The sequence below is a fragment of the Eurypyga helias genome, unplaced genomic scaffold (assembly GCF_000690775.1).
Source record: "Eurypyga helias isolate BGI_N326 unplaced genomic scaffold, ASM69077v1 scaffold26049, whole genome shotgun sequence".
NCBI classification, from domain to species: domain Eukaryota; kingdom Metazoa; phylum Chordata; class Aves; order Eurypygiformes; family Eurypygidae; genus Eurypyga; species Eurypyga helias.
Window position 1 is genome coordinate 43,995 of NW_010274434.1, and position 12,488 is coordinate 56,482.

The 12,488-nt window shown below is 38.5% G+C and overlaps 1 protein-coding gene across 1 annotated transcript; it reads left to right on the forward strand.

The window, feature by feature from the left end:
• Positions 1–2,513: 2,513 nt before the first annotated feature.
• LOC104515729 (ephrin type-A receptor 3-like) lies at positions 2,514–5,756 on the forward strand (the record flags this gene model as incomplete). Its single annotated transcript, XM_010159815.1, has 2 exons — positions 2,514–2,687; positions 5,096–5,756. Coding segments are annotated over exons 1-2 (835 nt in total), but the record flags the coding sequence as incomplete, so codon positions are not given.
• Between the last annotated feature and the right edge of the window lie 6,732 nt (positions 5,757–12,488).

A 12,488-nucleotide genomic window follows, 5' to 3' on the forward strand; every position in this document is an offset into this window, starting at 1 on the left:
GAGAGAATAACAACATCATACGTTTTCGTCCTACAGATGGATGGAAAAGGTAAACAAGACGGTATCAGGGCAATAAGCAGAAAGATGAAGGAGAAGCTGTCACAAAGAGACAGACTACATAGCAGCAACAGCAGAGAAACAGTGCAGAGCATTTGGGAACAGGCACTCTAGTTCTTTCCTGAGCCAGGAAGAAAGGAATTGGATAGGAATTAGCCTCCCACCCCATACTGGTTTAGTGTGGGTTGGCAGTGGTTCTGGGAAGCTGTCTGCAGCAGACTGGACTCGATGCCTGAGGTGAAAAGGATCATGGCCCTTTCTGCTGTCTGGTTGTCCTCTGCAGAGTGATATCTGCCTTGCATCTGAACTTCTCTTTCAGCACAGCTCATCTCTCTCTTCTGATGTTTTCTTTGCATTTTGTTGTCTCATCTCCATTTTGGCTTAATTCCTCTTCATGGCTTTTCACTCTCGTATTTTTTATTATAGCTCTCTGCCTTGTGACCTGTTCTAGCCCCAGCTGTCCAGGTTCCTGCATATGCTGAATACTGTTCTTCTCTTACTGTACCCTAAGATACACAGGCTGATTTTAATTGCCAAATAGCAGCTGGACTTTTGTAGCTGATTTCTCCCCATCCCCTCACCAGAATTTTCCTCATGTGTTTAAAGTACCTTAGATACTTTGTTTCCAATTCTTCCTTTCACTTTTTAACTCTTACCTAGTAGCTGTGTTATTTCAGCTAGCTCTTTGGGAATGTAGGTCAGAATGATGCCTGTACAAAGTAGAATTGCACTGCATACTGTCATACTGGGTAGGCTGTGTGGTGGTGCCGCGCAGCAGATTGCTTCCTATTGCCAGTAAGACTCTTCATAGCTAGCACGTTTTGGTGACAATACCTCTCTATAAAGCTGAAGTAAACATTGTCAGCTACTAAAGTTTTGTTTGCTTATTGATTTTTATCCTCTGTATAAAGAAAATAGACTTCTAGTGCTGAAAAGAAATGCTGTGAGAGGCATTGTCTTGTTTGGGTGCTGCCTGATACTTTGACCTAAAAGCAGCAGAGCTCATGTGCAGGGTAAGTGGGGTTGGCTCTACAAGAGCAGTATCAGGAAAAGAACAAGAGATACCTAGGCAGCACGAGTTTACATTAAAGAGGACACACACAGTCTCCCCTTGATCTGAAGCAGGTATTAGCATTTTGCAGCAGTAAAACCATATATAACTTGCTGATTATGTGTGTTCAGAACAGGTTTGGGCTGAGAAGCCCCTTATAAACAATGCCTCAGAAGACCTGTATTGTAGGGTGCCCCTTCAATGTAATATATAAGGATTTACATTTAAAAACTGCTTGCCTTCATCTGAGCCTCTGAAATCAACATAGCAACAATTGACAGTACTTACTAAACAAGAAAACATGATATAATCTAATAGTAATGTGCATTTTGTTTTGTTTTTCTCAAATTTCAGTTGCTGCAAAAAGAATCTCTTTAAATAAAGGAATTTTTTAACCATTGTAACTTTACAGAGCAAGCTGAAATCATGAATTAAAAGTACAAAAATAAATTAAAACAACTATGAACATAGGTGTTTGAAAAACCACACTTAGTAGAAGAAACTTGATGTGAAGAAAAGTCTCTTGATGGTCTTGATAATCCATTAAGAGTAAAGATCACTTGGGGATGGCAATATTATAGCTTACTGGGAAAAGCTGCAGTGTATGAGCAATTTGAATGTACTGATTGTATTTCAGTTTGTTCATTATTATTGAAGTCTCAAATTTACTTGAATGTGGTACATGTTCTGATGTGGATACTCCTCTCTAGTTTCAATGACTTAGTTCAGCACTTTTTAAAGCATTAGCTGCAATCTCCATAGTTTTGTAATATTTAAAGTATTTCGATCAAGTTAGCATCTGGTGTGAGATTGGTGCTTCCGTTCAGCCATGCTTCTGCATTAAATGATTTGAAATTTTGTTGCTTACGTAAGTGAACTGCCACGGACTGCAATTGTTTCCAAGCAATTAGTTCTTCATTACAAATTAATGAAGTGATAATTACATGTTTCAACTTCTAGGTGAAGAGTGTAGTAGTGGTGCTACCTTTAACATGCAGTTTGTACATCTACATTGTACTGGCTGTGCAGTCGTGTTGGGTAAGCACCTTCTGAAAAAAAATGCGCAGAGAGACTTGTTCAGAAAAAGAACATCTGTTGTGGGGATGTTTCAGCTTCTGCATGTTCCTTCTTTTGTTTCTGTCTCCCACTTGTTTCTGTCTCTCACTGGACATGTAAAATATGGTGAACAGATTAGAAATTATATGGAAGAGATAATAAGTAGTTCATATGAATTGGTGTGAACGGCTTTAAATGTCCATAAAATTGTTTCATTATATAGTCTTATCTAGTTTCATCCAGTTGTTGTAACTGAATTTTTATTTGTCCAGGTAAGCCCTGTAGTTAAATAGGTACATCCAGCTTCATGGGACGTAGTTATGGCATCTGAATGGCTTTTTGCAACGAGATGAGGTTATTTGCTCAGGCTGTACTTGTACAAGGACACCTGTCAGAGGAAAGTCCTCCGCTCAATTTTGGGAACTTGACAGAGCCTTGGAGCCAGGGTTCAGCTGGTTCGTGTCAAGTCAGGAGCTCGTCCTTGTATGATGGGCTGCCATGTTGCACCTGGCTCTCAGTGGCCGTGAGCGCTAGTGAGAAACTTTGACTCAGAGTCCCTGTACTGCTAGTTCCCCCTGCACTGTAGTGTATTACGACTTGCTGCAGCCATTTCAGCTGCTGAACACACATCCAAGATTGCTTCTAACTGTTGAACTAGTGAGAAAGAGATAAATCTTGTGTATAGTCAGATCTGTAAAGTGAACCAAAATAAACTTTGTTTCAATTAAAGGAAGAGTATGTATACTGCTTTTATCTAGTGGTTTAATAGCAGGATTTGAAATCACATCTTCAGCGGTGTGTGGATAATTTCATTGTGCAGACCAGCTCGTAGTCATAGCAAAACTTCCTTCAGTCAGTGGGTTGGGACTGAGTACTCTCAGATGTGGTCACTTTTTTCTTCTCTTCTTTCTTTCTTTGTATCTGTGTGTGCGATGCATGTCTTTAAACCCATGAAATTGTAAAGACAGTTAACACTTCTGCACCTCAGTTTCTTTGTCGGTGTAGTGGGAACAGTGCTTTCCTCTCCTGATGTTTGCTGTGCAGCACGCTACGATCCTTCAGCAAAAGATGCTTCTGTAAAATGAACAATTGTTAGACTGAAATCTTAAATACAGCATGGATGCGACTTGATTTTTGAGGGAAGATGCTTGCCAGGTGGAAGTTCTTCTTCTTCTCCCTAGAGCTGCAAGTGACTTCTCTCCAAGAGCGGCAGTGATTTCTCATGACATACTTATTTCTGTCTTCGTTGCAGTTCCAGTTTTTGTACTGTGCAGCAGATTTTTGAAGCTTGGCTGCTCCCCCCTGCACTGCCTGTGGCTGTATGGGGCAGCATTTGGGGCTTTTGCAGAGGCTCTGTGTGTGTGGGTGACAGCAAAGCAAGGATTTCTGTAGCTGCTGCGCACGCTGTTAGTACGCTCTTCAGTGTCACGAGTTTACCTCTCGTGTAAATACTTTGAAGCAGGGAACAGAAGATGATAAGCTTCAAGAGGATCTTACCAGTGTGTATGAATGCCTGATGGCAGGGTGTAGAGAATATGGAGCCAGACTCTTCTCTGTGGTGCCCAGTGAAAGGACAAGAGGCTATAAATACAATCCCAAGTACAGGAAACTCCATTTAAACATAAGGGCCAACCTTTTTATTATGAGTACAATCAAACACTGTCACAGGCTGCCCAGAGAGGCTGTGGAGTCTCCATCCTTGGCGGTACTCGAAAGCCTGACTGGACAGGATCCTAAGCAACCTGCTCTGGCTGACCGTGCATGAGGAGGGGCTTGGGTTAGAATATCAGGAAGGGTTTCTTTCCACTTCAGTGGCATTGTGATTCTATAAGAGGTATTATTCGTTGTCAGGAGTTGTCATTCTAGTGCTTTAGTGGTGACGCTCTTAATTTTATATTTTAAGACTCAGAATATAGAACAGCTGCAGTTTTTGTGTGGATAGGAGCTGAAGAATGATGACCTTAAACCAAAAAATTCTGTCTTAGTCATCCATTCAGAGATGCAAAGAAAGATGCATCTTAAGTCACTTGATTGTGTATGGTAAATGACTAACAGTCAATATTTACTTGATCTCCCCCTGTAAGACTTCTTTTTACTTGTGATTAGTAAATATTCCTCTCCGCTAAGTGTGACTTCAGAAATCAGGTAGGACTGGTACATGAGTAATTCACAAATAGGAAACCCATTCCTTCCCTGTTTACGTCAAGAATGTTTGCCAGCTCAGGACCGATGCAAAAACAAATGATGGCTTTGTATTCTTCAAAAAACATTTTAGCATCTATTAAGTAACTAAGATGCTTACGGTAAGCTGATGGTAATTTTTAATAGCACTAGAAACTGGGCAAAGGTTGACTGTTTATCCAGAGGACACATATGCCAAGCAAAATCAACTGTCGTGCTTTTGAATAAATGTAAAGCATAATATTTTATTATGACTACCTGCAATTTCAATAGGAGATATTGGCTTTTGTTTGGTAAGATTTTAAATCATATTACATCTTTGAAATACAGCTTGATTCTAACAGTGAAAATGTGGTGCTGTCCTAGTGAACATCCCGTGTTTGAGGTGAGCGTGGTTGCAGTAAAGACTTGTTGGGACCTCGATCAAAAGGACAGCAATGCAAGTATTTTAAAAAAATCACAAGGTTTTTAATAATACAAAACAGCTGTAGCATCTCTTTCATGCCAACTTGAAATAACGTGGTAAAAACTGACTTCGTAATGGTCAATTCTATCTTAAGGTATTTGTATGTTCTAGTAGGAAAAAAGTAAGTGAAAGTTTGACCATACTTTAACTGCCTATTTTATGGTGATGTCCCAGCGAAGTGATTTTTACTTTTTCACAGCTTTTGTTTCTAAATGCCATTTTTACTGGTACAATCATTAATCTTAAAACATTCTCTCTTTTCTTTTCCTTTTTTTTTTCTCCAGTGGGAAGAGATTAGTGGTGTTGATGAACATTATACTCCAATCAGAACTTACCAAGTGTGCAATGTTATGGATCACAGCCAAAACAATTGGCTGCGAACAAACTGGATTCCACGCAATTCAGCTCAGAAGATATATGTGGAGCTCAAGTTTACCTTGAGGGACTGTAATAGTATCCCTCTAGTTCTGGGCACTTGCAAAGAGACCTTCAATCTGTATTATATGGAGTCTGATGATGACCATTTGGTAAAGTTCAGAGAGCATCAGTTTACAAAGATCGACACCATTGCAGCTGATGAGAGCTTCACCCAAATGGATCTTGGGGACCGAATTCTCAAGCTGAATACGGAAGTCCGCGAGGTGGGGCCTGTCAGTAGAAAAGGCTTTTACTTGGCTTTTCAAGATGTAGGTGCGTGTGTTGCCTTAGTCTCAGTGCGAGTGTACTTCAAAAAGTGCCCTTTCACTGTCAAGAACCTCGCCATGTTTCCAGATACAGTACCCATGGACTCCCAGTCACTGGTGGAGGTGCGGGGTTCTTGTGTCAATCATTCCAAGGAGGAAGAGCCACCTAAGATGTATTGCAGTACAGAAGGAGAATGGCTAGTACCCATAGGGAAGTGCTTGTGTAATGCTGGCTATGAAGAAAGAGGCTTTGCGTGCCAAGGTAACGATGCCCTCCATGTTCATAGTTCAATTATTAACAGGGGCTTCGCTTTATGTCCTTACTCTGTGTATTGGGTCATGTCAATTATCTACAAGTTCTTGAGAGAAATAAATTAGTTCATAAAATCACCATGAAAATGGGGATTATTTAATCCGTGTAAATGATGTAATTTTCTAAAAATATTTGATAAGGGTCAACAATTGATTTTTAGTTAATACAATGTGTAGCAAATCTAGCCTCTCTTACCACTCTTGGACTTCATTTCAGTGGATTATAGTTTTCTCAAATGTATTTATGTCAATATGTTTTATATTTATGTGATTCTTTTTCTTTTTTTTTAACTTCGTGGCTTGATGTATTAACTTTTGCTATTGGGCTGTTTTAATTAATTGGTATTGGTCAGAAAAAAACCCAAAAAACAGGTAGCATTGTTTCGGGTATCATAGTTCCTAAATGCAGATACGTTTGGAAAATTAGTATTTGAACTTCAAAATTGCATTTTCATGAATAATCATGTATTTAACTCAAAATAATTTTCCCCAGACTTTTGGTTTCTGAAAACTGTGGTTATGTGAATGCTCCCAAGAACAAGACTACACCAGGGATTTTGAGTTTTTCCCAAAATGGTCTTTTAGAGAAATGCATATTATATTTACCTAATTTTCATGTTGACCAGAATGATGGGGGTCTACATCTTGCTTTTTATAAAAGTACATTTTGAAGTTTTGTGCTGATTGAGACTTAAACTGCTTTTCACAGAATGCCTTAAAGGGTGCTGGCTGTGGCAAAGGTCTTCCATTAAATAATTAAATAGAAGTTAAACAATAGTATCTGGAAATACCGTGGGTGGAAGGAGTAGTAGCTGAGGTATTTACTGTGGGGAGTGTGTGTGTACGTTTGTATACAGAAATACAAATATCTAAAATATCTGAACCTGGGTGAGTGAGCACCTATGCCTTTTTCATTGGTTCTACATCTTCGTGGCAAACAAGTGAGTCCTGGGGAGCTACAGGGAGCCCACCAACCCGTATCCAGGTAGTTGTGAGGACTCTCATTCTAATTAAGGTGGCTTTTTCTCAGCAAATTCCAGGGAAGTGTGGGAGGAGAGGGGTAAGAGTGTGTTTTGCTTGGTTTTTCTTTTAAGTAAAATTTAAATTGGTTTTGCCCTCAAAATGAATAAACTGGGGAGCTGAGTCTTTTGAGTATGCCCTTCTGCAGTTAGATACCAATATTAAGAAAAAAGAATTTAAACTCTTCTGTTAAGAGCTGAATCCAGGAGAGGATATTTTATTACTCAGAAATGCTTTATGTAGAGCCCTGTATAGCTACACTCAAAAATGGTAGAATGGTAGTAATAACCTCTTTAACAATTGTATATAGTCTTGCTTACTGCAGAGCCTGTGTCGTGGTAAATGGTTGAAAGCTGTTGGTGTAGAATTTGTTACACATGTGCACACCAAGATAGTCACTCTAGAAAAAGTCAGACTACAACTGAGCGAAAGTTGACCTAAATAAAGTAAAATAAAATAGTTTTATTCAAATCAGGTTCTCAGATGCTTTGGTTAGGCAAGGCAGCTCCTACTGAGTTCTGCGGAGGTTAGGAGGGAGTTCACATCTGTGTGTGTATATCACATGTGATTTGGAAGGCACAAAATCAGACCATAGGACTGCTATCTTTTCCTCTCTGCCCCCCCTTCCCCCTTTTTCAATAATTGTTTTTCTTCCTCACCAGCTGTTGATCAAGCGAGTGTTATATGATGAAACCATTAACAATAGCAACAGGTTCTTCTGGCTTATTCTGATTTAACATAATGTTCTTCTAAATTCTATTGGAAGTAATATTTATCAAATATTTTCAGTGTGATGTGATTGAAGTGGCACTCTAAAAGCAGTCAGTAATTCAAAACCTCCCATTTGTTGGCGTCAGTAACTCAGCAGGAGTTGGACAGCTCAGAAAGAGTTCAGTTTTGACCTCAGGCTCAAGGCTGCTCCTGTACCTTTCCTCCTCTTCTTCTCTTGCCCTTTTTTTAGGGTGTTGGGGTTTAAGGGTCTTTTTTTGTCTGAGCTGGTGGGGTTGTTTTTGTTAACAAAAGGGCAGTAAAATCAGGACTGTAGAGTCTGAAGAAGATCCAGAACGGTGTTACAGGCATGGGTTGGAAGGAAGGGGATAATTTATGGGGAAAGGGGGGAGGGAAGTTTCAGTTGAAGTTTGAAGGAGTAATAAGTAATATAAATTATTTTCTTCCCTGTAGTTGAAAAAATTCAACAACTTAGTGTCTGTTGGACAACTGGATCCTATTTTTAGGCTGTTTCTCGTTTTGTTTGTTTCCGTAATGCTGTTTTTGGAAACAATGTCATTTTGTATTAGCAGGAGATTGTCAGTGATGATTAAAGACCCTAACTGTATATGATCAGCCTGTTTACATTTCATTCCGAACACCTTTTCTTGGTACTTTGAAAAAAATATTAAGGCATAGTCATGTCCCCAAATAGCAGCAATTGTATCCTTTTCCACAACTGCTTCCCTTTCTCTGCAATAACCAGGAAAAGTCGACATAAAGCTCAAAAGCCAGGAAAAGCCAGAACCAGACTATTTGCTTTACTCAGCTTACTGGTTCTTGTTGGAAAGACTATTGTTCTGTTCTGGGACCTACCAACTGATAAGCATTTTACACATACAGCAGTACAATACCTACCAGTCCATCAGGAACAATTTTGCTGTGACCATTCTTGTCCCCACTCTGTGTGTGTGTGTGTGTGTAGAAATTTCTCAGAGGCTGATTGTATACCTCACTTCTAGGAGTTCTAGTCCTTATGGTATACTGTAGGTTAACAGTATAAGATTTAACTCCTCTAGCAAAGACCTGCTCAGTATTTTGAAGGGATTAGGTTTGTAAAAGTAAGGCAAGATGTGTCGGGGAGCATGTTGGAAAAGCCATGCTTTCACACATTCCCCCCCGCCCATTAGCCAATGTGTATGTTAGTTAACTGTATATGTGATATTTCATCCCCTGTACACTGATTTTTATTATAGGTTTGTAAGTACTTGCATCATAGTGAGCCTGTCCATCTAATCTTCTTGTAATATTTCTGGTTGAATAGGACTTCCTCCTCACAATGTCCTTGCAAAATTATGTCTTCCTGCCATTTTGGCCAAACTATATCTTTATAGCATCATCTCTTTTAGAATTACTGTGTTTTTAATTTGTTTTAATAAGGAAAAAAAACTCAAAGGCGAACTGTCCACTAAACCCAATGCTTTTTGATAGTCTCTATCCTGTTCACCAGTCAACAAGGAAAACTCATGTTTTCCGTTAGTTCCCCATCAAACAGCCACACCAGATCAGATCAGAGGTTTATCCGCCCTAATATTTTTTCTCTGACAGTGGCTAATGGCAGATTCTTAAGGAAAAGTCTAAGAAACAGTATAAAGCGCTGCCTTACTGGGTGTACCTTTCAGCTTCTGTGAGACAGCTGTTGACTTTCTAAGACTTAAGATAATATCTTGTAAGAAAGACAGGAATCGATGACCTGTCACCTGTGAATTTGTCCATTTCTTGACTCACTTTTATTTGCAGACTCTCAAGTTTTTATGGCAATGTCATATCTTGCCATGTGTGGAAAAGATGTCTTCTTGCTGTGCTTAAGATCTACTCTAGGTGATCCTGCTCTGGCAGGGGGGTTGGACTAGATGATCTCCAGAGGTCCCTTCCAACCCCTACCACTGAGTGAATCTGTAAAGCCTTCTGTTTTACATCAGTTGGGTAAGGTTTTCCATGTCCTTGTATAGTGAGAAAAATAATATCTACTTCCTTTTCAGCTTCTCTATTAACGATTTTCAAGGTCTCTTTCATGTCTAATATCTCTAATTCCTGTTTTCCCAACTCTCTCTGTCTGCTAGTGCCTTCTTATTTGGAGGACAGGCTAATTGCCCCATACCTCTACTCATCTTGGTCTCTGTACATATTCACGGTAAACAATGGGATTCTTATGAAAAGGGCAATGAGGCTTGCACACGCTATTTAAGTTGCTGCAAGTACACTGTGAGATTATACAGCAATGTAGTGCTTGGAACAGCCCAAAGACCAATAAAAGGAGCATTCACATCACCTGCCCAGTGAGGGACTTGTATGTGGAGACATTAGGCTCAGTTTTGTTTTGAATGCTGTAGAGAAGAAACAGATATCACGATGTGAAGGTTGGTTAGTTGGTGTAATAGTATCAAAATAAATGGGAAAATGTAGGATAAATGTTAGAAGAGGAAAAAAAAAATCTTCAGTTCTGTAATGATCTGGAAGTCTCCTCAGAGAAATAACGGAAGCTTCTTTCAGGAGATGGGTTTTTTTAAAAAATGAAGTAACCAGATGATCAAGGAAATCCTGCACTGGCAGGCCTGGACTAATAAATCTCTTTCATGCTGAATGTGTCTATTCTGTTGGTTTATTTCACGCACTTCAGAAAGACTCGCTGGACGTGGAGAATGATATTTTTCATGATGATATACTTAATTGGCAAACATGCAGTGAGCAATTGTTTATCCATGTGGGAGTATGCGTGAGCTTGAGTGTTCTTTTGAATGCTTCCAACAGGTGACCTTTTAGACCAAAACCAAGCTTTGTGCCTCCAGTTATTAAACAGAAAATTAAATTGGTGGGCCTGAACAGAATGACTCAAAAAGCACAGAATTATATTTTCTGCATGCTATCATTTCAAGGTATAGTTCTAAATTTTAGTTGCTGGAATTGAGTAAGTCTGAATTGTAAATTTCCTATAGTATGCAATAAAATTGTAAGTTTTAATCACAAGCAACTGACACATTTTCGATAACAAAGCCGGAAGAAAAAAAGAAGAATGGACTTTGACAGTTCTTCCTTACGTATATAATTTTCAGCAGTTAGTCAGGTGGATTGAATGGGGGAAAAGGGAGTAAGTGGTAAAGGAAGGGGAGATGAAGTTCACCCACTGTGCCTGGTTATTACAAAAATGACTTCACAAAATTTCCCCCAACACTAAATTATTCAGTGCTTCAGTTGTATAGTGAGCATATCCTAAATCATATTTCTCTCCCTGAGTTTATATAGAGATATGAAAGGAATGCCATCTGTGGCTCTAAATCTGAACCATCACATACATTGCTTGATTCTTTCAGTAAAATGAATGCTGTGCTTGAGATAAGAATATGTAAAACATAATTAATACTAAGGATGAAAAACATTTCTCTGAATTTCTTTTTTAATTTTCTCCCTATGCTTTAAATAACCATTTTGTCTCTGCAAGTAAATATACTTTTTACTTATATCAGTAGATAAAAGAGAACTTTACATGTGAAGAGAAAAATGTATTGTGAGGAAGTACTCAACTTTGCAAGTGAAAACAGACGGGAGGCACACGTGCTTGCTGAAACTGCAGAGCTGATAATTTCACTTGGAAATAGCTGAGTGGCTCGGATGTGTTGCTTACACTACAAAAGTGCTTGGTTTTAACTCCTAGGCTCTGTGTAGTGACAATTATGTTTAATAAAATGTAGGAATTAATCATATGAATAACATCATATAATAACTGAACTATGAAGAGTTTCCTTTTACATGAAATCTGAAAAAGCTAGGGATTCACGTTTTTCAAAGCAGAGGTTTGGTGTGTATTTTTTTTCCTTTCATTTGAAGTATAGTTTTGATTTTAAAAAGCAAGAGAGATGCTTTTTAAAGGGATTTAATCTTCCAAGCTAGTAAACTAAAATGACAGCAGCTATAAATTATGAATCACTTTATTTGTAAAATATTCATTGTTTTTATCCACTTTATATTCTGTAAGTACATAAACAGAGCACACAATGAAGGATTTACCTTCCTGCTTAGAATTTATTTAACTCTCATGAAAGTTATGTCAGAGAGATGCAGATGATTTTTCACAGGGGAAGAATTACGCTGCACTGAATACTTTGGGAAGATCACAGCCAGCTATTTATGTAACGTTTTCTGACGGTTACAAATTTGGAAAATATTCTACAATTAGTAAATCATAAGCCGTAGATTTATAATGCAAATTTTGAAGGCAGAATTTCTTGGGCAGGTTCTTATGGCTGGGAGCACGTTTGTCACATGTCCTAAACAAGCCAAAATTAAACATTCTAAAATTACTAGAAAAGAGATTTTTTTTTTCCCCCGATACAACATTATACAGATTTTTCAAGTCAGAAAAGTGTTTCAGTGCTCTGTAGTTATTGAGACGTTTACTAAACTTCTTGCAGATTTTGATAGAAATATTTCAACAAAAACATGATTATGAATATTTCTATGAGGGTTTTGATGTTCAGTGATTAGAAACCTAGTGTCAGTGTTCTTTAAAAAAGCTTACTAATACTTGTTTCCAAGCTGCTGAGTAATACTGTGTCAACATATAATTAGGTAATTCAGAACTGAGTTTTTCTGTTTGAAACTAGTTGGGAAATGGAAGGTTTACGCTGAAAATGAAATTCCTACCCTCCGCTTCCAACCTCTCTGAAGTAGTGGCATACACTGGATATTGATCCAGACTCTACAGTTGTAACAAGTTATGTGTGAGGTATTTTTTGTTAACACAGAAATTTTTGCCTTAGCTCTCTGACACTTACATGTTCAAGACCACTGCTGTTGAGGGTTGGGTTGGGTTTTTTTTCAGGATTTTACTGCGAATATCTTTTGGATGTCTATCACAGAGAATCCGAAGGGATCTTGCTGGCATTTCCTTAACCTT